General features: G+C 38.4%; 1 protein-coding gene across 4 annotated transcripts in view; it reads left to right on the top strand.

Annotated features, from left to right (window-relative positions):
- WDR33 (WD repeat domain 33) overlaps positions 1-26,977 on the top strand; it is a 68,826-nt gene that overhangs the window by 8,294 nt on the left and 33,555 nt on the right. For all 4 annotated transcript variants that reach the window (XM_039727995.1, XM_039727994.1, XM_039727998.1 and 1 more), the window contains exons 2-7: positions 8,103-8,326; positions 10,565-10,633; positions 11,078-11,182; positions 11,803-11,898; positions 12,370-12,521; positions 14,275-14,372. In XM_039727995.1, coding sequence (XP_039583929.1) covers positions 8,123-8,326; positions 10,565-10,633; positions 11,078-11,182; positions 11,803-11,898; positions 12,370-12,521; positions 14,275-14,372 — 724 coding nt within the window. In that variant the 5' untranslated portion in view covers positions 8,103-8,122. The remainder of the gene's footprint in view (positions 1-8,102; positions 8,327-10,564; positions 10,634-11,077; positions 11,183-11,802; positions 11,899-12,369; positions 12,522-14,274; positions 14,373-26,977) is intronic.

Here is a 26,977-nt window from a genome sequence, read left to right as displayed (position 1 = left end):
TCTTTTTCTTTTAAACTACTTTTCATAAGTCAGGTTTTTTAGTACCTGTCGTGACATGTTTATGAGTTTTAAACATCAGTCCTAAAGTTTTGTTTCCTGACAAAGTGGCAGCTCCGAGGTAAGGCAGCATCAGTAATCACTTCAGTGAAAGCCAAGGTGTGAGTGTTCAGCTAGGTAAGATGAATTGTTATCTCAGGAACTCCCAATAAAAGCCAGTTTAGGTTACAGTGCACCTCTTGATAAATACTAAGCAGCAGTTGAAATAAAAGGGTATTTGGGAAGTTTAGAGGGAGGAAGAATGTGCTATTAAAAAATATGTTGAGTAAACTTTAAGGTAAAACCAAGGTATCCAGTTGGTAACAGTAAAATCATGGCAGCAAACCAAGTCCTGTCTGTCTTCTAGCTAAGGTGCAATCTGGTTGCTTCCATGTTTGTTTTGAAGTTCAGCTCAAGAAACTTTAGCTCACAGAAATTGCTTTTGTGAGGTGCAGAAAGGCAGAGGTTCCAGGCTGTGGCACTCATGAAGGCAATTTTCTGTACTATAGCCAGAGAGGTGAAGCAGGAGCTGTCTGAGTCCTGGGAACTGAAGTATTTTCAGGGGTTTTATAGTGTATGTAAGCACATTATCTCCTGTAAATATGTCTGCTTTGGAATGAGTCAAGGGTTCAGCTCGAGCATAAAAAATAAGGAACATTTGTGATTTGATTATGGGGTCTTTGTTGAGTACTAGAAATCCAAAATTTGAAGTGTTTAAAGAAGGAGCTGAAGTGTGTGTAACTTCCATGCAGCTACGCAGGCTCAGCTGTTGGAGCTTCTCTCTGTAACAGAGGGCTCCAGACTGGCTCTTGGGAGCTGCTCTCCATGGTGGTTTTAGATAGCTCCATTTGTCTGTAAATTTGTTCTCCTCTTTCAGAAGTTCTTGAACATTGTGTTTTTATGTGAAACTTAAAGTTGTAGGCCTTTTTTGTCTATTAAATATCAGCCCTCCTTTTCCTGCAGGGAATAAACCATTTAAATCCAAAACTGCATCAGTATAATCCCATTTTGCCATGTGGCACTTCTGCCCTTTTACACTCTATACAGCATGTAAGTATATTCAGGTTCTGTTGAAAATCCAAAGGTTTGAACTTCTTGGTGAATCTGGGCATTGTGAAAGTGCAGAACTGAATTTAAAGGGGAAAAAAGTGTTGCTCCATTTTAAGTTTTTGGTCATGCCAGTGTAGGAGATTCTGGGCTGTGCTTAAAACAAAAAGCTTTGGAGTATTTCCAAATAAGAATAGATCTCTGAGGCTTTTGGGCAGAGTAGTTTATTGTGACTTAGACAATTATTAATTGAAGTATATTTCTGCAATTTGAATGAAAAACGAGATTTTTGTTTTCTTTTTTTACATTTTCTGTTGGAACACAATGACTGGAATGGGGAAAGCTGCTAAATTCTTTCCTTGATTTGGATGGTCAGAATTTAAAGCCCATTTCTAGGAAAGTTTGGTTCACAAATAGAATACAATAGAGAAGGGTTGCAGATGTGTGTTGGGAGCAGAGCAGTAGAGGTCAGGGAAGAAGTGCTCACTGCAGAGAACAGGGATGTTGCATAATAGCAGAGTTGTATAACACAGGGCAGTGTTTCTGCCTTGACTTTGTTGATTTGCTGTATTATGGACCTCCAGCACCTGTAGATAATTAAGGACTCTCAAATTGTAAGATTGGTTTTGGTTCTAAGTTTAAACTTCCTATACCCACATCTGCATGCCTTGTAGGAAATCTTTTGAGATGTGTATATAAAAATGCACAAAAATGCATGCTGCAGTGCCTTTACATAATTCAGAAGTGGGAATAATAGTTTAAAATATTCAGAGGTCAAGAACCTTACGTAATTATTTTGCTGTTGGAAGTCTGCTTTTGACTAAAAGGTTGAGCAACTTTGTACTTCATTATTGAGTCTAGTTTTTAAACTAATTTTATAATCCTGCTTAATCCACCAATTCTCTCTCATAATCAGTGGGAAAGATACCATTATATTCCAATGAAACAGCTTAATGTCTCAAATCTGTTCTGAAATAAAAATAGTACAACCTACATGTAATAAGAAAGTACTCAAGATTACTTGAGATTTTTGATTTTTTTGTCTCACAAAGATGTAGAATTCTCAGACATTGGGCAGTTTGGTTTTGTGAATCTGATTGTGTTTTTCCAATGCAGTAGGAAATTGAAACACAAAGTGATTTGGGGAATTGGTCAGATTAATCTGTTTTCACTGCATCTGCAGTTTGGCATAGTGGAGTTTTTTTCATGTCTTTGTCAGTGTTTTCTGAGTGGATTTTCCATATGTGCAGTGAAGGAAATATAAGATTAATCTTTTCTTTAGAAATAGCTGGGATCTGAATGGAGCAGAAACCAGATCTCATCTGTTGTGATAGATTAATTCATTGACAGACTTGGAAATATGTTTTGGCAGAAAATAGTTTTTTCATTCAGGAAAATGTGGCAGAAGGTTGCTGCTGCTAGTGCTGGTTTTACAGTGGCTTTGGTAATGTGATTTTTTTTGATAATTTTGCAGGTTTTAAGCATTCCTGCAGCCCTCTTGCTCCATTCCTATCAGTGAGTGAAACAAGGGAGATGTAGAAACCCTGATTGAAAACAAACCTTTTGCTCAGGTTCATTTTCTGTTTAAAAGGGAAATCATTTTGGGTCTGTCTCATATAGTTTAAAATAATTGGAAGACTATTTAAATGGTTTGTCAAAGTGAAGAATCCTTTTTTTTTCTTTTTTCCTGTGTAACCCCCTGCCTGGAAATTTTATGATTTCAAGAACTTGTCTGCCACTCTTTTCAGTCTTTTACCAGGATGGCTGACCCTGTTTCTGTGTAATGGAGAAATGATATGTGTGTACATACATGTTTATTTCTTTTTTTTTAATATAATTTCTTTTTAATTTTTTAAAAAATATATTTTGTTTTCTAAAACATGGTTGCTGAAGATGGAAAAAAAATTGCACATTTGTCTGGAATATATGTTTTCACATAATTCTTTTGTGCTGGAAGAGATAGGATTCCCAGGAAAGGAAAGAGACTGGATGAGGAGGCCAAGAAAGAGCTTTCCTTAGGAAGGGGAAGCCATGGAAGGATCCACTGCTGGTGTCCAGAGCAGACATGCACGCTCTCCCAAAGGACAAACAGATCTAAGTGTTGATACTCTGCAAAAAGGGAAAGGAATAACATTAAATTCTATTTGATGTGATGGTTTTTCTGAACAGGTGTGCTTATTCAGATGCACTTATAGATTTCTTAAGACACAAATTAAAAAATGCAGAGAGATGTTTTCTCAGAGATGACTATTGACAGTAGGACTTCATAATTTTTAAAAGGAATGCAGTTATCTATACATTGTAGATGTGAAAGTGCTTTGCTGATGAAAGAAAGATGTACTGAGCAATAAACCTGGGGTGCCTTTGCTCTGTGGTGTTCTTAGCTCATTCCTAGGCTCAGGAAGCTGAGGTGGTTCTTCTCCAGTCCTGTGTTCTTCACCAAGTGTCCCAAAGCATTTCCCAAAGTTTTGAACTCCTGTGAGCTGTTGCAGTGCAAATAATTCCTGTCCATTCTCACTGTTTCTGTTACACTGGAAAAGTGGTTTTTTAGTCTGTGTACTTTATAGCAGAACTAATACTTGTTTAAAGAAGAATTCTGTAGGTACCCTCAGGAGATGTGCAGCACTCCTTTTCTTTTGCTGCTGTGGCCATTTCAGGCAGTGTCTGTCGTGCTTCAGCGTGGGGATTGGAAAGTGGCTGCTGCTTGCACTCTGCACCACAACCTTCTTTGCTCCCGTTTGGAAACATAGTTTTCTTTTACATATTCAGTTTATAACACTGTATTCCACCCAAGTGTCTTTGCCTTCAGTTAAAAATATCTGTTTAATAGGCAAGGATGTTTTAGTTACCTGCATCTCATTAATAATGAGCTTTATTTTTTGCATAAACCATATTAAATATCTCAAGATTCTACATAATTTTTTTTTTCTTGTAGTATTGAGCTACCTATAAGTAGTGATGTATTTAATATAAGTCATCACTCTTTTTCTCCAAGCTTTTTAGTTTGGTGGTTTTAGTTTGGTTTGAGTAGCCTAGTTTGTTTTGTCTGGTTTAGTGAAGTTATGTGTGAAATGCTTTGGTTGCATGATTGAAGTTGCAATCTGTCAATTGTCAAAACTTAATGCAAGGTTCATTTTTACATAAAAGGAACAACTATATCCAAACAAGATGGTAAAGATATAATGCTGCTGTGTTAAATGCCAGTATTACCTTTGTAGCCTTATTTGGGTTAACTCATTAAAACATAAATTCAGTGCTAACCACTTTCTGTAATTGACTATTAGTGTATATGACTTTTGCACATTTTAAAAAGGAAAGAAACCACCCAGATCCATCTGCTTTTACTCCATGCTGCTCTGGGTGTGAGATTTTTCAGTTTTTTCATTTTTAATTCTGCTCTCCAGTAACATCTCTCTGATTGCTGGATGGCATTAATAGGCCTGGCATCCTTATGGCACCACTGGGGAGGAATGAAGGCCTTGCTCTGTGGGCTCTGTATCCCCAAATTCATTTATGTCTCTAAATGTGTGAGGCTTTGAAAAGGGTGTTCAAGGGGATGGAAAGTAGAAAACTGATAAGGATGCGTGGAAGAATGGAACACAGAAATAAACTTAGTTCACATTAAGAGAAGGGTGTAATGAATTAGAAGAAAAAGCAGTTGTTGGTGACATTACTGTCCAGAAACAATAAAATGAGATGTGACTTATGCCACGTGTTGGAAACAAATCTTGCTGTTGCTTTTAATTGTGTGACTTAAGAAAAATATGGTTTCTTCCATTTAAACTCCTGTTGATGGACTCTAAAATAAAGAACATTTTGGTGCTTTCTTAAACTAGGAAATCAGGTGTTACTACACTGAATTGCACCGTGCCCTCTGATATTTGTTTGCATGTATCTGCTCACACTGCCAACACAAAAGGAGCTTTAGCTAATAGACATGCTGAATTCTGACATTGTAATTGATAAAAAAGATCTTAAGGAGAGCCTGCTGAGGCTTTGGTTTGTCCCAACAAAAGACCAAGTAGGATACTGATAACCATTAAATGGGTATATTTCTCTGACTCAAATAGAGGTCTTAGGAAAAAAATGCTCTGGTTTCATGTGAGAATTGTGTGCCAAAACCATTTTTTTCTAAAGCTGCTTTGTTTGGAAGCTTCACATTAGATGCACTAATGTCTATGTGCACACATTTTTTATATATCTATTCATAGATGATATACTGGTCATATGCACATATGATGTGATAAGGATATTATGTGGAAAAACATCGTATTTGAAGCAATTATTAGAAGAAAATGATCCTAGCTGGATAAACAATACTTTTCTCAGAGTTTGTAAATGCAGGTAGAAGGCATTTTGTGATAAGAGACAGTGACTTCAGAAGTTGAAGAAACAGAATAAAAATTCTTCTCTTTTTTTTGGTCATATTGTAGTTGTGGTGTCACTTATTGTCTTGTCAGAATCATGAGTGTGGAAGGATCTGTAGGCATGAAGAGGGGTAATTAACCTTTTTATGGCTTTGGTCCACTATTTGCTGGTATGGATTGTGCCTTAAGTCAAGGTTGTTTATGCTCATTTAAGCTAGACACTGGTTGCACTCACCTAAAACTATTGCAATCTGAATTGACCCATATCTCACCTAATGCTGTATTTACCAATGATAGTAATGCAGCAAATTGCTTTGGGAGATTTTTTTCCTGGAATATGAAAATAAAGTATTAACTTACTGCTTTGCAGTGTTTCCCCAAAAAGGGATTTTTGGGATGTAATGTTTTCTTGCAAATGATAGCTTTTTTTTTTTTTTTAAGCCTCCAGTATAGATCCTTGCCACATTCTTGGTCTCAGCTCTTGACATTTATTTTTGCATTGTCTATTAGAGAGTGCAGATGTGTGGTTTTGAAAAAAATAATTTTTTCTCTCTGGTTTAGAGCACTGATTGGTATAAGGGAGTGTAAAACTTCAGACTTGAGAAAGAGTAGTACTGGAAATTTCATCTGGATGTCTGGGGCTTTTTGTGGTGTGTTGTTGGTTTTTGTAGGTTTTTTTGATTGTTTGGTTTTGTTGGGTCTTTTCCTCTGACTATTGAATAATTACATTTAGGAGACTTAATGGACTGGTGTGTTTAATGCCAGCTTGTTCAACTCCTTTGGAGAAGCCACTTTCTCTTTTTCTATATAAACCCCCAACAATAAAACTTTTTTGATATTTAACACTTGGAACCTTCTTTACAACAATTGGCTCTCTCCTGCCAAGTAAGAGAATTTGAGATGGTGTTGGGGGTTTTGAAGTCATTCCTGTGGGAGGAAGTCTGGATCCCTTGTTTCAGGCAATCTGAATGTTTCCTAGGCGAGTGTTCAGTGGGCTCTGGAGTGGGAGTGTTTGCAGACAGTCACACAAACATGGGGCTGGAACGGGGCAGCTTCCAGGCAAATGAGCCTTCAGGGGAAGGTTTGCTTTTTGAAGCTGTTCTCTGTCTTCCCCCCTTCATTCCAGTTACCAAGTTGATCTAATAAGATGCTACACCTGCCTTCCTTTTCTGTCTCGCTTTTCTGTCTCATGGAGATGTGCTGGTTTAGTTTGAACTTGTTTGTCCTGAATGGAGAAGTGCTGTGATGGTTTGGTGTGGGAGCTGCTGGTGTCAGAGCTGCCTGTCACACTGTTAGCAGGACAAGCAGAGTGTAAATCCGAGTTTGCAGAGCTGCTCTGTGCCAGCAAACTGCCTGCTACTTAAAGGACAGCCTGCTCCTAGTGGTTAGAAAGAACATCTTAAAAATAAACTCTGTGCTGCCTTTAAATGGTCTCTTAGATATATCTAACATTTCTAAGCTTTATTTTGCTCCTTAAAAAGGGAAATGTTTTTGAACTACTGGGATCAAAAAAGCAAGATAAAATTGTAAAATTGGCAGTGAAACAACTTTTCAGCTCTTTCAAATTGAGGATACAAGTATTTGGCTATGTAGGAAAGTACATTCATTAATTTACAAGTAGATTATGTAGTCTTTTTAAAAAAGAAATCTGCTAGTTCCTTTTTTTATTACGTGCAGTTTGCTTCTGTGTAAACATTTAACCCTTTGTGCAAAGGAGAGTTTCTAGGTGTTTATGGTTTTTCTTGATGACAGTGCTAGTTTCTTTCGGTTAAAATGTTTTCCAAAGTGAGTTTAGGATGTGGGGGAGAGCATGTTCAAAAGGTAGTTTGAGCTGTCATTGTTTCAGCGGGTGTCAGTGCTTGGTCTGAAGTTAGTATACACTTTAAAGACTGTGTGTATTGTGGTTTTCAGCTCTGAAGGAGTTGCTATGAGCTCACCACTTAAGGATTTCTTAGACTGAAAAATGAGATTTTACACTCATTTCCCTCTGTCAGAAAAATTCTGAGTGTGGAATTTTCTCCCTGTCCCTCACATTTTCTTAACATTCTCAGTGAGTCTTAGTTATATTTACAAAACCTTGTTAAATGTGTGATTCATTTATTTTGCAGTCACAGAATTGAAAATATACCTAAAAGGTAAATTGTGATCTGTGGTCCATTTACAAGCAGTTGTATGAAAGAAGTGTAATTTTATTTTTAGGTCATAGAATAAGATGTTGAGTCAACATTTGAAAACTTTTTTAATAGCGAAATTAATTCATGATTAACGTGGTGTTTACTGTCTTTTATATCGAATCTGAAATACCCTCTATTGAAGGTTCTTGCCATTTCTTGCATTTATTTATACCGTTTTACTGAGAACATTCTTTTCCTGCACATTTTTAATTTCGTGATGGCAATGCAAACCTAATAGTGATGTATTTCAATACAGAATTCCTCCTGATAGAGACGAAAAGTATTTACCTCCGTTGCTGTTGCATGGCACGGAGGAAGAAGCAAATTTCTTTTTACGCAGTAACAGTGCTTTCTGAAGCTGTTACCCTAGAGTTAGGGGAGATACCCTAGAGTTAGGGAGACGCTGACGCGGGGTTTTTGCCACGCTGTGTGGGACATGTAGAGCAGTGCCGTGTGCTAAGCGTGCTGTGCTCCGCAGCCCCCCCGCAGGACGCAGCCATGGCCACGGAGATCGGCTCCCCGCCGCGCTTCTTCCACATGCCGCGCTTCCAGCACCAGGCGCCGCGGCAGCTCTTCTACAAGCGGCCCGACTTCGCCCAGCAGCAGGCCATGCAGCAGCTCACCTTCGACGGCAAGCGCATGAGGAAAGCTGTCAACAGAAAGACCATCGACTACAATCCTTCTGTCATCAAATATTTGGAGGTGAGGAAAGGGATTTTTTGATTTTGTTTAGAATTTTTTTTTTCTTCCTGGTATTTGGGGTTGTGCTTTTTGGTTTCTGCAGAGGAGTAAAAATGCGGGTGTTAGAGTGCTGTGTGCTGCTGCCTGTCCCTGGTCCCTTGGTGAAAAGCAGGCTGAGTTACCATTCAGGCAACGCAGTCAATCCTCCACTCAACACTCATCACAACTGGCTCAGCCTCAGAAAGGCTCTTTTGCAAGGTTTGATTGCAGCAGAGTAACACCATCGCTGAAGGACAAACCCGGGGAAAAAGAGAGAATGAGCCACGTGGAGCAGGCAGCTTAAGAGGGGGAAGGGGTGGAGAGTGGAGCTCAGGGCTGGGCAGAGGGGCCTGGCCTCCAGGGGAAGGCGGGTGGCCACCAGGGATGCCCAGCCAGTGACAGGGGAAGGAGGGGCCAGAGGAAGTTGTGACACCAAGTCCATGAGGGAAGCTATGAGGGAAGCTGTTTTTCCCTTGGGGAGGGATGACTCCATGGGGAGCAGTTAATGTTTCCAGGGCTGAGGGCTTGGGGGTTGAGCAAGGGGGGAGAGTTCATGGGATGCTACAGAGGAGTGTGGAATATGGGAGAGCTACTGCTGCATGTTCAATCAAAATTACAGATGCTTGTAAATTTGCTATATTGTGAATAAAAAGGAGGTTGAGCATTGCCAATAAAACTGCAAGTGTTGTGTACTTTGTGTAAATACCAACTTTTGTGTTTTATCTTAAAATTCCAAGTTGGCGTGCAGTTGAATATCTTGTGTAATGTTCTGGCTTTTCATAAAAAACTGATTATAACTAATGTAGTTGTTCTTATTTTTGTTTTGAAATAGAAATTTCCCAGAATGGAAGATGAACCATTGTCCCTTCCCCTCCATAATCAGGGCACTAGAAATATTTTCTCATCATTTTACTAAATAGCTCTTCAGCTTGCAGTGTGGCCTCTGAAAATCATTTCTATACATTTAAGAAATAGAGAAAAACTTTAAATTTTATTGAAGAAATTTTTTATGTAACAATGCTTATTTAGCTCACCTGATGGGATAGCATTACTTGACAAATACGATTTTCTCATCCAAGATTTACTCTGTGAGTACTGGATGTTACCCTGGAAGAAACAGAATGAAATTTAAATATTGACATTGTTACAGCTGCAAGAGCAAAGTGGCAAAAATACGATGAAATTAATTCCACCTGCTATGGCCAGTGCTTGGTTATAGCTTGTAGGTGTTAACAGTTAGGTTTTCATAATAATTAATCCATTATCTAAGATCTGTTCAAACATCAAACATTTTAAGCACATTTTTATCTTTTAGGAATGCCCCAAAAGAGATTCTGTTCGTAGTGGCCTATGCTAAAAAACAATTCTGAAGTCCAGGACCTTTTTACTGTGGCAGGAATAAGCACCCTCAGAATTCTGTTTATTAAAACATTAACAGCATAGAAAAAAAAAAAACAAAACAACTGATCTCCATCTGCTGGCTTCACTACTGCTGATTTTATTTAATGTAATTCTAGAAAAAAAAAAAACGAACCAAGAAAATGTGTAATTTGCTCTTGGTTTAAGAAGTTGTAGCAAACTGTAGTGCTGTGTGCTGGGAATGCTTTACCTAGAATTGTGACTTGTTTCCAATATGTGCACAGATCCAAATTGTTATGGTCTGTGGCACAAAGCCAAATTAAGTGATTTAATTCTAAATTCATGAGGAGTGTTTTTGAAAAGGTTTTGGTCAACAACTCACAAAATTTAAGTAATTGAAGGCACTGTTATCCCTTGGTTGTCTTAAGTTGTGACCTTTTGAAAGTGTTGTCTTTATGCTGGCTCTGCAGAAAGTCCTTTTATAGCTGGTGCTGCTGTGTGGATTTCATGGGGAGTTCATCAGCACAGCTGCTAATGGTGTCAATTCTTGTCCTGAATATAAAGCTTTGACACTGGGCAGCAGAGTACCACAGAAATGTTCCTTGTTACTTAGGAGTGCTGCTTTCCTGGAGTTGCTTTGATCTGTTGAAATCAACACTTTAAACATTCCTGACTCCTTTTCTTACAGAATTTAAATTCCACTTGTTCCTTTTCCTGAGGCCAAAGTCTTAACACAGTTCATTCTAAAATCCTTGGTGCACTTTAAAATTTCCCAAAGAGGATCTCCATGTGTTTTTTATTTTCTCTTACTTAACAAGGAAGTACACTATTATGAACTGGGAGTTGTTTTCTTCTTTCCAGAACAGAGTGTGGCAGCGCGACCAACGAGATATGCGAGCGATCCAGCCCGATGCAGGGTATTACAATGATGTAAGTAAAGTTTTCCTGTTCACTGATAAAGTTGTGCATGTAAAATTTGTCCAGAAAATTGGAAGGATTCTGCCTGTCAGCTGAGGTTATTTTTGTATCTGCAAAAAGCCTTTAAGCTTTGAAGTCTTTCTTCACTCTATGTTATTTTGCTCGGTTGGAATCCATGTCCATGAAGGGACCTTAAGGTTGGACAGGCTTTTAATTTCTGTGCATATGAACTTTCAAAATGCACCGAGGTTGCAAAGCTGCTCTTGAAGATGCTTTTTCTGGATGTTTGTTTTTTTAAATCATGCAGGCTTTGAAACACTTCTACCAACTTACTTCTGGTAATATCCCTGTAAATTATAACCTTGCTTTTCCAAAAATGGGTGTTTAGAATGTGTTCTTTTCTTGAAGGTTCTGATTTAAATGTCATCAGGAAATCTTTTCTTTCTTCTGTTACAGTTGGTGCCTCCTATAGGAATGCTGAACAACCCTATGAATGCTGTGACAACAAAATTTGTTCGGACGTCTACTAATAAAGTAAAATGCCCAGTGTTTGTTGTCAGGGTGAGTACAGTGTTGGAAGTACTTTGTTGTCTTAATTTAAATTAGATGATTCTTAGCTGAACAAGATGGCATTCAAAGCATCTTTAAATAAAAATAGCATGTGTAGTGTATGGATTACTTCTGTGTCCAGTCTTTCTATGGAGAGCTTTAAGAAAATAAATGGTTTAGTCTGAGTACACAAGAGTTATTACTCTCAGAGTTTGGGGTGCAATTCCTACCTTCCCTACTACATTTCAGAGACCTGATATGTTGTGACTCAAAAGAAAGGAGATTTGGTCTCTGTGCTGTTTTGAGTCTCATAGCAGCTTTTAACAACTTTTCCATGATGTCACAAGTATTGTTTAGTATGGATATTGTGTGCTAGAAATGCACTGGTGCCAGTAAACTGTTTCATCTTTACAACTAGAGTTTTTCATTGTTTTTACAGTGGGCTTTGTCCTGTTGTTACAAAAGTCCTCTGGCACAGTTTTGCATTTTTGCCTTCTTGCATGCTCTAGAAAGTAATTTAGTAGCTTCCATTTCCACAGAGTCCCTGAATAAGCTCATGATTTATTTGGAGAATTGTGAAGAAATATTTGAATGTTAAATTTGCACAGTTTAGTTAAATTTTTCTTTTGCAGTGGACTCCTGAGGGGAGACGCTTGGTCACTGGTGCATCTAGTGGGGAATTCACTTTATGGAATGGACTGACTTTCAATTTTGAAACAATATTGCAGGTAAAGTAATCTGTCAAGATTTCTTTGTGTTTCCTTGAGGTCTTGGAGCATGTTTTAGGAACACATCTTCACCCTGTTCATCATGGGTCTGTGGTCTGAGTGGTGATGGGAGCCTTAGAGGTCTTCTGTCTTCTTGTGATCCCATGTCAGGCCATGGCTGCAGGCAGTTCATTCAATGCTTCTCATTCCATCTCCATCTTCTGTATTAACTGTTCTCAAGAATGTACTATGAGTATTTGTAATAAAAATAAAACCACTTTGAAAACAAAGTACAAATACTCTTACTGTTTAGAAGACCACTGTATACAGAGTAAGGGATTTTGCCCCCCAACATCTTGAATGTAATTAGATCATCATTGTTCTCGTTTCCTCATTGCAGCTGTTAAGTCAGAACGTTAGTAACTTCAGTGTTTGTGTGGATCAGAGAGTATTGGAATGTGTTTGCTAGAAGTTCTGTTTCTGAATTTGCAGGCTCACGACAGCCCTGTAAGGGCTATGACTTGGTCACACAATGATATGTGGATGCTGACAGCAGACCACGGGGGATATGTGAAATACTGGCAGTCCAACATGAACAACGTCAAGATGTTCCAGGCACATAAGGAGGCGATTAGAGAGGCCAGGTTTATACACAATATACCATTTTCTGTAGTACCTATTGCCATGATTAGACTGTTCTCTAAGTGTATTCTGGGTGCAGAAATGCATGGGCTCTGTCAGATTCTGGGAAACTTCCTGCACCACATAAACACAGGATTTCCTTTTGTTTCCACATTCTCACCGTTTTGCTGGCACCTTTCTGAATTAGTATTGTCCCAGTATCCGCCTCTGCAATATGTTAGAGATGTATTTGTCTGCCGCATTTTGCACTGGTATTCTTTTCATTTTTATATGGTGACGATGTGTATCAGTTATTCCTTTTTATACGCACTGTGTAAGACAACAATTTCATTCCAAATAAAGAATTCAGTCTTTAATAATCTTAACTGAATAAAATATAAAGCCTTCAGAAATAAAACACCTGCATAGTTCTCACAAAATAATAAAACACTAAATAAAGTGAAGAACTGCTTGGCTTGGTGAAGCCAAGACTTCCAGTAATACTAAATACCCACGCAGACTGCCACATACAGAAGTCTAATGTTAATACTGAATGGGTTCTTCAAGCTTGAAACTGTAAGAAAGCTATTGAAAAGAAGATTGTAGGATATTCTCTTGGTTCAGTGTTGATGCCTCAGTTGTGCAAATGTCTATATAAAAATCAAATCTAAAGTGATACTTATCAGTAAGATGTAAATGAAGGGTGTTTCTAGAGCAAACCTGCATATAATTTTTAGTAAATGTTTTTAAAGTAAGCCTGAAGAGAAGCTGCAGATCCCAAATGGCGCTAACACAGTGTTTCTTTGGGTTCAGGTGCTGGCCCATGGTGATAAAGGTTCACTGCCACAAACTCACTTTCCGCCAAAGTCACCATTTTTCTTGGTAGGGTGCAGCATTTTCTGCCAGAGTTTGGTTGTGAGAAGTGCTTATTTGGATTCAGTTACTATCTGACTATCATGGCCATGCACTGAATTTCTCTACTGCTTTAGGCCCTTTCTTGATCATAAAGATCTAGGATTTCACAAGGGCTCCCTTGTGGTCTTTCACTGCACCAGAAAGAAAGTTGAGTGCCTGTCAGTTGTTGGAGGTGTTCTGGCCCTATTCACATGATTAAATAACTCCTTGTTTTCCAGTGACTTTCATCAATCAATGTTAACTGCTGAACCTGGAAGCTGCTTACATGTCTATAGGATTCTTTTCATGTTGTTGGTGGGGTGTAATAAGAGGGAGTGTTTCCAAATTGCTCTTATAAGTGTTTGTTTTATATAGGTTTTTTTTCCCCCAACAGTTAAACCAAGTAGTATTTTCCTGTAACCAGCTTTCCCTTATGTTTTGCTTCTCTGCTGCAAAGCACCTGTGGCTGAAGAGGAGTTTTTTCCTAAGAACTGTTCTCCTGTGCTTCCATGCAGTGTCACTTTCTTGTGGTATTACCAAACATGAAAATCTAGGCTGACAGTTACCAAACCATATTGATGTTGCTTCTCATCCTGCAGAGAAGGCACTACTGTGTGCAGTCACAGATAGGAAGGTGCTAAGAATAAATGTCAGATTTTTTTCCTCATTTACAGGGGACTGCAATGCAATAGTAACCCTTTGCTGAATTCATGAGTTGTGGTGAAGTGCCGTTTGGCAGGCACTGTATTCACTAAAGTGCCTATGTTCAAATGCCTCCTTCAGTGTATAACACATTACAGTATAATTTTGCCCTGTCTGAGAAGCATAGATAATCTGTTAAATGCTGACTTCTTTCCCCTGCTGTGTGTCTTCATGTAACAGTTTCTCACCCACGGATAATAAATTTGCTACATGCTCTGACGACGGCACTGTTAGAATCTGGGACTTTCTACGTTGCCATGAGGAGAGAATTCTTCGAGGTATGTGTACCAAAAGTACTGATTGGGGTATTTCAAGAGGGGGAAAACCTTTTTTTTAATTTTTTTTTTCCTTACTAGATGTTCACAATACAGAAGTATCAGCTTGTCTACAGTTTTTTCCTTAATGCTCCAAACAAGTTTTTGTTTGGCTGCTGCTATAGGTACCTTTTATTCAGAGAGGCTGCAGTTCACAAGGGCATTACACTGTTTACTCTCCACTTGAGCTCTAAACATTGGAGGTGGACAGAAGGACATTTTACTGCTCCTAATTAGGTAGAAACAGCTGTTTCTGCATCAGGAATACATTTATCTTTCTCCAAAGCTTAATCTTTGTGGCTGCTGTTACTTCAGAAAGTGCATCTTCATGCAGAGGATTCCATTCTTTTCAGGGGCATACCTTTCATTCTGATTTCCTCAGAGGCAAGGTGGTTATTTCTCATTCCTTAAGAGGAAGAAAGTATTTAAGTAGAGAGAACAGATTTTAATCACAACATTTATGGCACAGGCAAATAATCCTAGCTGTGGTTAAAGTTTCTGTCCAACATCTATGTACACTAAATTCTGGTTCCTGTCCACTGGCCTTCTTGAACCTTTCTCCTTCTCTTGCTACAGTCCTAATCAGCAGTAACAATAACTTGTGACAGCTATTCCTTTTTTGCAGAGATGTCCAAGGTACATAATTTAATAAGGGAATATATTAAAAGACTGCTCTGAGACTGAGGGCTGTAGATTTGCAGATAATTTGCAGAGAAGGGACGGAATAAAAACATGGACTTTCAGTTCTAGGTGTGTGAGCTTGTACAGTTCTTTCCTAAATTAAGGATTTTTTTTATTAAATCATACCTCCATCTTGGACCTGCATTCCATATTTTATGACTTAGAGCTGTCCCTGTTTCATTTGACTCTTAGGGTCTCCTCTTGTTTTACAAGCATGTTACTTTTAAACACTGCTACTTTGCAAAGACATGGAGTCCAGCATTACTGCAGTGATGTTTTAACAGTATGTGTCCATAGACATTATGGTAGGTGTGTTCTTTGCAGAACCTGGCAAATTTCTAGGTTATGTACTTCATACCTGTTACTCTGGAAGGCCTCAAACAGATTTAGGACTGTTCAGCTTAATGCTTTACAAAGAAATCTTTCTGCCTTAAACATGTCCTGTACCCTCCTCCAGGTATGTACTAACCATGTGGAGGAAATAGGGATTGCCTCCATGCAGAGTTGTCAAGGCTATAAAAACCCCTCCACTTCTGTGGTCTTTCAGTGTTCTGTGTAAAGTAGGAGAATAGCATTTAATTTAGGGTGTCGAGAAGAGAACTTGCACTACATTTTCTTCTGTTACCTTGTATATGTTAACATTTGATTGTGAGTAGACCTCAGACAGAATTATCCTATAGTTTCTTAGTTTATACATCTCAGTATTTAATTTTTAGTTTGCACATAATTCTCTAAACAATACATTTGCTTCTATTATATCATTTAACCATAATATATTCCACTGTTCATGTATGTTGGAAGTGGTTTGAAAACTTTACCATCTTTGGATAAAATTGAACAGGAGAGATTATGCCTCATTTCTACTGTCAGATAAGCAAAAGAAAACCCCACCAAACTCCAACCTAAACCCAAAGAACACCAGCAAAAACATACCCCACACCAAAGTAAAATAATACCCAAACCCCTGATTGTTGGGAGGATGTCTCTGCAAATACACAGGTTTGATTTGGCTTTAGTCTCTAGGACTGGTTTTAAATATGGTCAGAAGAGTTACTTGAAAGAACTGGTGGGTAACATCATTTTCTTGGTAGAAAACACAACCTTTCACTCTAATTTGGAGGTTAGTGCTCATGGCTTTAGGATACTCATCTTCAGCTTTTGGCTTCGCCATGTGCATTCTGCTTTTACTCAGTTACAAGTGTGACCTGTAATACTTTGCTGAGCCTTCCAGTTATGGAACTACTCATGCCATTGCCATGCACTTAGAGATCTGTAAAGTAAAATTTTGGTGCCACTATGTCAAAGGGATTTTATGTACATTGTTTAGATCAAATACAATGCTGGGAAATTATTTTTATTTCCTGTTTTCACACATCATACAGCTCTTCTGGATAATATTGATGCTGTGAAGTTGAAGGAGTACTAGTGTCCTTTAGGTCCCGAGTTTCACTTCACATGTTAAGGTGTCCTTCAAGTTGTCACACAGAATTGTAAAAGTCAAACATAACTAGAAATTCACAGTCAGATGTATTAATTAAAAAGATCAGCACTCACAGGGATAATATGTCAATATGTTGTTGTTCTGAATGATTTTTCAACAACAAATTAAGGAACATATTGTAAAAATCAGATTTGAAGATTCTAGTGGTAAGAAGTGCTTTTAAAGCAATTCTGTAGAGAGCATTAAAGTTATGGGATGAGCTTTGCTGATATAAAAAAGACAGAATTCCATTATTGCAGGTGTTTTTGCTTGCCCTGGAGCAAACTAATATTTATTCCTATGTTTATTGAAATGGCCTGAAGCAACAATTCTAGGCTTACCTTCTGAAGAGTAAAACAATAGAAGTGGTGAACTACAGGAGATGAATTCTTAATGTTTTCCTGCAGTTCTTTCAGCAGTCTGGAATAGGCCAGTAGTTTAACCTGTGGGCTGCTTGAGATACACTTATTAACTGTATCAACTTCCTCTTAACTCCTCAAAGTGAAGGTAAACAGGACACCCTCCAGGGTTCCTCACGGGTTGTACCAGAGGTTCTGAGTCTCATTTCTTCAATCCCTAAGTCCCTTTTTGCTGGCCAGTTTTTCACTGCCTAAAGTAGCTTTGGACCACCATAGCTTTCCAGGGCACAGGAGGGGGAGTTTGGGCATTTTGTTAGCAGTACATGTAGATTTATCAGACTCCTTTTTAACACCCTAAAGAAATAAATCAGGTTAAATTCTTGTTTTCTTGGGGAACTGTGAAATCAAGTGAGCAATCTTGGAAGAACTTGTAGGTGGAGGAGATAGCATTGAGTGTCATTGCTTCCCCACAGCTCAGGTATGCCTAGCTTTTCTCTTGAGGTACAGCTGCTGTGGTCCTGATTTTGCACCAGTTGCTTTTACCTGTGTGAATTTCTGTCCTTTCACCATCTTTATGATGGTAATGAGTGCAGTTTAGTGCACTTACTAAAATACATAGGTAGGAACTTTACTGATGTTAAAAAACGTTCTTTTAAAAATAAAACATGGAAGACAGGCTATAGTATAGCATAATTTTATTTTCATTACTATAATCTGTTCCTCTGAATGGCATTTCCAATAAAATAATCTCAAATCTGTTGTCTAAACTGTTGCAGTGAAGCTAATGCTGAGAACATTTCTGTAAGAGCATACACATGGATGGCTTTTAATAATGCTAAAAACATCTAGTAAAAGACTATGCAGTACAACATTCATGTCCCTTTATCTATATGAGAAATTAGTGCTGTTGCTGATTTTCCCTGGTGGCAGTGACGTTCCGGGTAGTGTGTCTGTGCTGATGTATCCCTGGGAATATTTTGGGTAGGTCATTAATAAACACATGATTCCTTGATTATTTCCGGCATGACATTGTGGGTTAGGAGGCTACAAATAGATTTTGGATTTCTCAGTTCCCTTTTCCTTCCTTCTCCTTCCTCTCACAGTCAGCCAGAATCCAGTAGAATGAGAGCTTGGGAAGACTGTAATGTTTTCATTCTGAAATGTAGATGAGTTCTGTATCTCCAGGATTTCAGAGTTACCTGCCTTAAATAGTTCTTTTGAGGAGGATGACTCCACCCAGCTCTCTGAAGGCTGGTATAACCCGTGCTTTTTAAATACTTTGTAGATAGGTTTTTCCATTTTCTGTCTCTAAAATAAGGTGATTCATTAAACAATCTTTCAGCCAGCGTGGTAGACTTGACAACAGATTTGTCTTAGCCTATTCAAACAATTAAAAGCAATCAAGATTTTGTTGCATTCTGCTTGGATTTGAAATGTGCCTTTTGTAACAACGTCTGATTTTTAACACTGTCACCTACAAAATAACCTGGGGCAATCACAGCAATCGTGGTAAACAGACTCTTCATCAGCTCACAAGTTCTGAAGAAGTGTTTCCACCTCTATTCACACTGAAATAACTGAGGGATTTATTCCTCTCTTCCATTTCTCAGTCTTTATTAACAAATAATGTACCATGAAGTCCCTTAAGCTGTTGGAATCTGTTGTATTCTATCTCTGAACTTTCTGCCTGAAAGGGAAGGATCTCTTCAGAGTTTTTTTCCTCAGTCAAATAGCAAATCCTGAAGTTAATTTAGACATGAGTTCCATGGGTAAAAGGAACCTGAGGAGCAAAGCTGCATCTTCAACTTGGTCCCTCACTTTTAAACATCGATTATTATCAAGTTCTTAGCCTTGAAGCAAGTAACTTCTAAAACTGTTCCCTTTTCTTGGAGTATAATTGAACTCTACATTGGATAATTTAAAAGAAAAAACCCTAACACTACTGTTTCCAACTTTTCTACCCTTAAATGAGGTTTTTCTTTTTTTTGCCTTGTCTCAGCAAAGAGAGAAAACTCAGCAATTTCCAGAAACCCATGTATATCAATACCATGGCTCTTTTAAGGAGAACTATTTTTTAAACCTTCAGGGGGTATTTGTGGGGATTGCTTCTTTAGACTGTTGGGATTTCAGGTATATTTGAAACATCTTCTAGTCTAGGTGCATCCCTGCCCAAATATTAGAAAGTTTTTATTCAGAACAGAAGCTCAGGCTGAAATGAGGCCTGGCTGATAGTGGCACCAACCATACCAATCTAGAGAAGGCAAATCCTTGAATTTTTGAACTTAAAAAGATGGCCTGTTTTGGAATGCTGGTATTGGACCAGCTCAGTCTCCTCTTTGTTGGTGGATTTGTGGGTGGGCCAGCTGGTGTTGCAGATCTCTGATCTTTGTCAATCTTTGTTGCCAAAGCTGAGCTGGGGCTGGGGGAGAGGTGTTGCAGCTAAATCAGTTGAGGAGCAGCACATGGCTGTGCTTTTCATATGCATTAGGCACAAGAAATGTTCAGGAATTTGTGCTGATAGTGGATCTGGGAGAGGTTTCTCCCCTACACAATCTGTGTTGCAGGAGCCCTGTTCTGCTGCTCATGCTATACCAGTAATCCTGCTGCTGCTCCTTTGATTTTTTTTTTTGCATGGTGGGCTCTTTATAGTCTCATGCACTCTTCTCCTCTCATTAGGAAATACCTTTACCTTTGTGAGATTAAAAGTTACAAATATTGTTCACAATTTCTTGTTTCATAAGTGGAAGGTAACACACCACATATATTTCCCAAGCAACTTTCTCTACACTTTGTTCAGAGTTAAGCAGCACCAGGGACTTGGAGTGGGAATACTTACACTCTTTCCTGAGCTTGTAGCTAATCTTAGTTACTGCTGCTTGTTAGGGTAGTGGATATCATCTCCATTAGATGGGAAGAATCCCATTTCTTGCTTGAGGCTACTAAAAAGTGTTCAGGTGTCATCTGGGGTATCAGTGTTATTCCTGATAATGACTTTCAGGACTAAAGTGCATTGGTTTTCTCTGCATAGGAAACTTTATTATAGGTAGGCTTTATTGAAATAGCCACTTCTCTATGTGTTAGAAGTAAAAATCCTTCTGAGAGTTGAGAAGCTACCCTGCTGTATTGGCTTACATTGGCTTTCTATTTGTGAGGTGTTCTGGATTGAACAGAAATTTGAGGTTGACTCACAATGTTGAGATGATTTACAGAAACCACCATTAAAAGATAGTGGTAAGGTGATAGCCTCAGGCTTTTGCTCTGCTTCCTAAAACAATTCCAGCAGAGTTAGAGGATATTGAAGACTGCTCTTGGAGCTGGTTGAGCCTGATATGCCTAAAAACTGTAGTTCATAATTTTGTGAGTAGTGTACAGCATACTAAGTCTTAGAGTTCTGATTCTTGTCTAGAATCAGTTTTGAAAATTCTGAAAAATTAATAGGAAATACATAGAATTCTCAAGGAACAGAAGAGAGGAGACATGAACCACAGACTATGCTATAAAGAAGGCTTTTCATGAGACAAGAATGAAGATTCACTGTGCTAGAAAGAGATAATTTCAGATTCAACTTTGAAATATTTTCATCCCTTAAAATAGTCCTGAAGCTGAAAGTTATACAATCACTTACATTGAGCTCAAGGGCAAATTTTACACTAATACTTGTAACCTGTCTATTCTCTTAAGCTTGGAGGAATAATGAGAAACCTCAGAGAAACCAGGACAGCCAGCTCTCAATGCTGCTGAAATACAGGATGGTTCCATAAGAGCTTCTCTGCATTGTTAGGATTTCTTGCCTCTGCTTCCTTTTGTGTGTCTGCTGATTGCAAGGGGCAGATAAATACTGAACTAGGTGAAACCATTTTTACAGGTTGTTAGTTATGAGAACTTCATTTCCATCAGTTGTGACTTCACATGGAATTAAAAATAATAGTGCACGATACTCTGTGTAGGGCTCAGGACCCACCTGCAGTGAGAGCCTCTGGTGCACCTGAGAGCTTTGTCCTTCAGCCCTTCTCCTGATTGTGGAGGAAGAAAAACACCATCTAAGCAGATCACATTGATAGTGATGATAAAATCCTAAATTACAGAGGCATTTGAAAGCTGATGCTAAGGTGTTACCAGTCTTCCTTTCTCAGCACAAGTGTGGTTGAAAAGGAGGCAAGCCATTGAGGATGGTGGCCTCTGGGTATCTATGCACCAGAATCTGTCATAGCAAAAGCTCTCAACAAAAAAAAGATTATCTGTAATTAGCATTAAGCCAGTTCTATTAGTAACTCATCTCTGATAAAGTCTTACATGGATGAATACTCAGAATTGGACACTTCATTAATTAGATTTTTAATGGACTCTCTTTTTCTGACATACTGTTTCCTCAGAGAGGACAGATAAAATGAAGCTCTTTTAGAATAAGGGGTGGATGTCTTCAGAAAATAGAAAAACACAATTCCTTCCTGCAAATAATCCATGTCAGTCATTAGAAACTTCCCTTGCAGGCTTCGTGATGCCACTTGTATGAGTTAAACAAAACTCTTTATTTAACTTCTATCTTCTTATATCCTCCAGTTACTGTACTAAAAGCTTTTTTGAATGTAGGTAAGCATGAACTTTGCAAAGCATTTGATATTTTATTTGCAGCATTTCTACTCTACATACTTAAATTATTTCCTGTTATTTTTACATTTAGTCTGAATGCTGTTCTTGGTTTAGTAGTGAGACACTTGGCATCAAGTTTTATCATGTGAGTGGTACCATAATCTCAAATATGAGATTACACGTTGCTAGGGACAGCCAGACCCTGGGATATGGGGACAGAGCTTGCAAATGTTTTCCCTAAAATACAGTGTCTTTTTTTCTTTCATGTCTTTCATAACTGCCTGGCATTAACTCCCTCATGAGAAAGCTGATCCTGCTTGTGATAACGTTGCATTTTTAGGAAGACACAGTCAAAATTTAATTGGGAATTTGTTGAAATGGGATTGTATAACAGACCAGGAGAAGAGGGACAAATAAGAATCCTGAATAAATCTGTGTGAAAGGTGGCTGGAAATAAGCATTGGAAATGTAGGCAAGCGTGGAGGCTGTGGCAATATGAAGAAACCAACAGCTTGTGTAAGGATTGAGAAAAGCTGGTGACAGTGTGAGTGTGGGGATGAGAATGATGTGTGGTGGAACTTGGCAAGTCACACTGGGCATTTTGTGAATAATTTTGGGCAGCCTGAGTCACTGGATCAGCCACTGGAGAGGCGGGAGTTTTATGGCTGAGGGACACAAGTGGGCAGTGCAGAATGTGCCCAGAGTGTATCTCTGCTAATTTGTGTGGTAACAGTACCCTGATATCTCTTACATTTGTGTTTTGTGTCGTGGCTTGTAGAAACTCCAGCTGATTGAGTAGAGTTAGGAACATGCTCTGTGTTTGTTCTGAGGATGAACATGGAGTGAATCATAGACTATGCTGAGGTGGAAGAGACCCCCAAGAATCATGGAGTCCAACTCTTTAGCCCTAGATGCACAAAATCCCCAAGATTCACGTAATTTGCCCAAGAGTGTTGTCCAAACCATTGTTGAACTCTGTCAGGCTTGGTGCTGTGACCACTTCCTGGGGAGTCTGTTCCAGTGCTCAGCCATCCTCTGGGTGAGAAACTTTCCTGGTGTCCAACATAAACCTGTCCTGACTCAGCTCTGGCTGTTCCCCTGGGTGCTGTCACGGGTCATGAGAGTGAAGAGATCAGTGTCTGCTCTTCCCCTTCCCCTCACAAGGGGGTTGTGGACTGCAGTGAGGTCTCCTCAGTCTCTTCCAGGCTGAACAGATCAAATGACCTCAGCTGCTCCCCACATGGTTTCCCCTCTAGACCTTTCACAATCCTCATGGCCTCCTTTGAGCTCTGTCTGAAGCTTCATGTCTTATCTTGTGGTGCCCAGCACTCGAGGTGAGGCACCCCAGCTCAGAGCAGGGTGGGACAATCGCCCTTGGCTGGCTCCCCAGGGCATGGCTGGCCCTGCTGGCTGCCACTGACTCACTCAGCTTGCCATCCATCAGGAGTGTCATTCCCCAGTCCTACACAGAGCCAGGGTGGCCCTGTCCCAGGTGCAGAACCCAGCACTTGCCCTTGGGAACGTTCATGTGGGTGGTGATTGCCCACATGAAAACAGCTTGCTGCTGTTTGAGGGATGGATGCCATTGTTCTGACAGCACCTAGGAAAAGCTATCTCCACCACCTGATTAAAATTCATTATCTTTAGTAGTCCCTGTGATGCTATGTGGGCTTTTTTTTTTTTTTTTTCTTTTTAAGTGTTGTCATTTTACACCTCTAAAACTGAAGCATCTAAAGTGCCTCCTCAGCTCTAAGGTTAGCTCTGGTTCACTTCAGCTGGGAGTATGACCAAGGTACATGTGTATGCTTCTGCAGAAAGTAGCTGAGTAAGTCAGGCATGCAAGCAGGTACTCAAGACTGATTTACAAACTTCAGTGCCAGAACTTTCCAAGGACTGATCCTTATCTCACAGTGAAAATACAAATTGTCACTTAATTTTGCTACTCACAGATAAGGCTTTTTGTTGGAAACAAAACCCTTCTTGGGGAAGACATTTTGATTTTTGCTGTTGTAAGTATGATGTGTCTTGCAAGTAAAGTAACTGTCATGAAATTTTTATATATTTATTTGTAAAGGGAAGGTTTTTATGTGGGGTATTTTTTTCAATTCAAAATTATTAGGGCTATTAAGTGCCTTAGCTTCAAAGAAACACACCTGTAAGTATGACAAGTCTAGCTCTAAAGGAGAAATCTAAAACTTCTTGAAATAGATTTATCTTATAAAGAATTTCACAGATGAGGTTTGACAATTCTTCTACCCCAGACAGTTTAGATTACTACTTGTAATTACTAACTCAGTGGAAACATCTGATATTTCTAGTTCTGCAAAACATTCTTTTGATACATTACACAAGCCATCCAGTTCAATGCCTCAGCTAGTTATTAATTTTATTTTTATTATATTATTTATATCACCATATTTTTAATATATACAATATCTTATTCATATTTGTCATGCTGTGTATGCATTGATTTTGCCCCACTGGATTTATGTAGTGAGAGCTGTCCTACAGCCACACAGAGAAGTAGTTATATCATTGCAGTTTAATTTGCTGGTGTAGACAAGAACTACATGTATTTTACTTACATTGTCATTGAGGACAAAATCTTCATCTGGTTTTGACCATTTATAGAAATTTTATCTGAAACTTTCTGCTCACCAAAATTACTTTTGAAGGGAACTTACCATATATAAATGTGAGCCTGACCTGAAAAGCTGAACATTAACTATAACAGGACTGGAACAGGTGCTTCTTCCAAGTCACCAAGATCTTAGAGGGTAAACTTCAAATTTTCATTCAAAAAAGCTGGGGAATGTGTTACTTTAGCTGCTTAATATTGGGAAGAAAAATACCTTTTAGTAAAAAACAAACCCAACTTTCGGTGTGTGCTGGCAGATGTGTATTTTCTACCTTATGTACAATAAGTCTTTTTCTCTGCCTGTTTATTTAGAATGATGGAGAGCATGAAAATACTGTAGATATTGTATTAAAATCTTATATTTTAAACTTCATAACTTGAAAAAAATTCTCTAAAGAGAGTCATAATAACTGTATAAATTGGTAGCTGTAATACTGCTGCAATAACTGTAACTATTGTAGTTCTCAAAGGGTAGAATGAATAGATGAAAAAAATAGAGCTCAGAATCCTATTATTAGCAGCATAATGTTATATGCTGGGGAAATCAAGTTAAATAATTATACAATACTTTTACACTTGAACTTCTCTTCATAGCTGACTTCCTTCTCTCCAGGATAGCCTTATTCAGCTTCATTTTTTTATTCTGTGTTAAGATTTAAGGAAGGAGTCGCTCTGATACACATTTACAATCCTCAGAATTTGGATAGAAAGACCTTAACACAAAGCCTAGTGCTCCTTGAGATCTATTTTTCTTCAGAGGTTGAGATTCCTAGTGGCTTTATAAATAATCACTACCCTCAAAGACTAAAAAAAGTCTGAGTGTCGTTTTTGGATTCAGTGAAAAGCTGATACTCCACCTCACCCTCCAACCTTCTGTGGGAGGCACTTGTCCCAAGCTGTTTGGCAGAGTAAAGCATTCTCCTTTAAAAAGGAAATTGCCACCATTTTTTAATATTTGGAGGTATGTAGCACAAATTGATGGAGAGATGGTATTTGTGTGTTAATTTCCCACTTAAGTACAAGTTTAGTGGAAAGCCCCAGAAGTTCAAATGAGTTCAAACTCATTGATGTCCCAGACATGTTACCATTATAAAAATAAATATTACAGTAAAGTTCAAAGTTCTAAAAAAGAAAACAGTTTGTCTCCTTTTCTTATTCAGTGGAAAACACATTTAAAAGGCCATTTTCACTGCAGAGATGATCTCATGTTCAGGGTCTCTTTTTTTTCACCTGTTCACTTGCTAGAGCAGTAGAAGAGTGTGAGAGCTTTGCTACATTCTAGGGCTTGTGCAGTCTCTGTCCTTGGAGGTTTTCAGGCTGAACCTCGATAAATCCCTGAGTAACTTGCTCTGACATCATAGCTTTGAGCAGCTGACCAAGAGACTTTTGGGGTTTCTTCCAGCCTGACTTACCCAGTGCTCCTGGGGTACTGATTCAGTAATCATAATGAATTCCTCTGTTTTGCTAAAGCCAGCAAAAATCCTACTGATGTAGGATTCAGCTGTCCATGTGTGACATAAGGAACTGATCTTGAAAATAATAAAAAATTCTATTTTTTTAGTCTGTTTTTCTGGCAGCTTTTAACATGCTTGAGGAAATACACATTATGTGGATTGGAAAGGATTCATGTTTAGTGGGTATTTTTTTTAGAGATGATAAATGTTTGATCATTCCCTAGTAACTAATAGTCTGTTAGAATAATCACCACTGAAGTTTTAGAACTTCCTGTGTCCTACAAGCATTAAAGCTTTGTTGTAAATAAGAAGGAAGGTGTGATTGTGTTCTGTCAGCATCTTTAAAGCTTCTGCTGATGTAGTAAGTGAGGTAAACAAATACCTATATATATATATATGTATGCACTAAATATATGTAATTGTTATATTTGCATATATAATTTTTATATAAACATAGAATGGTCCTAGTGGCACATTTGATAACCTTAATACTCATTTGCTGCTTTCTTTTATGTGTCACAATTATGCACTCTTGAAAAGCACTTTGCAGGTTGTGTTGTAAAGCTGTAAAATCCATGCACAATTAAATTGAAAGTGCTTATTTTAAAAGAAAAAAATAATAAGAAAAAAGTGATTTAGGTGGATGCTTTACCCCTTGGACTAGGGCAGCCTAGATTTGTCTGTGTGCATTGGTGTTCCTGAAGCTGCTTTTCTCTGGATCACATTCCCAGCTTCACCAGAGACTCCCTAAGCAGACCTGCTGTGTTTACAAAAATAAGCCTTTACATCCAGGTGAAATGGATGTTAGATAATATTTTTTCTTCTTTCAAGTAAGAGCTGGTCTACAGAGTATGTATTTCACTGTTTATTCCCATACCTCTTCCAGGTCTTGACTGTAATGTCCAAACCAAAATTATTTCTGAGTTTAAGCATTTTAACAGAAGACTACACATTACTAAATATAATTTTGAGACTGCAGTTATCTTAAAATTAAAAAAAAAAATTTAGAAGTTGTTTTGTCTTAAAACATGAAAAGTACAGGCCAGATTTGTCTTGGTGTTTTTACTACAGGTGAGTTTAGAAAGGAGTAACCACACATTTGAAGACTTGCAGACAAAATTTTCCCATTTGAATTGTAATTAATAGAGACCAAGGTACAGTTGCACATGGGAAATACAATCTGGACAGCTATAAATTCTATTTCTGTATAGCTTAGGTACTTCCAATTGTTGGCAAGATATCTCTGTTTTCTAAGGATTTATTGAGTCTGTAGCTTGATAGAATGCTGGGTGTTTCTGCTTGCTGTTTGTGCCTGGTCAAGAAGAATCTGCCTTTTCTTTGTGTGCCTTCTGTTCTTCTTACCCATG

Source organism: Passer montanus, unplaced genomic scaffold (genome assembly GCF_014805655.1).
Source record: "Passer montanus isolate IOZ18808 unplaced genomic scaffold, ASM1480565v1 scaffold63, whole genome shotgun sequence".
Taxonomy (NCBI): Eukaryota; Metazoa; Chordata; class Aves; order Passeriformes; family Passeridae; genus Passer; species Passer montanus.
The sequence above is the reverse complement of the archived record's forward strand: the minus strand, read 5'-3'. Positions and strand labels throughout refer to the sequence as shown.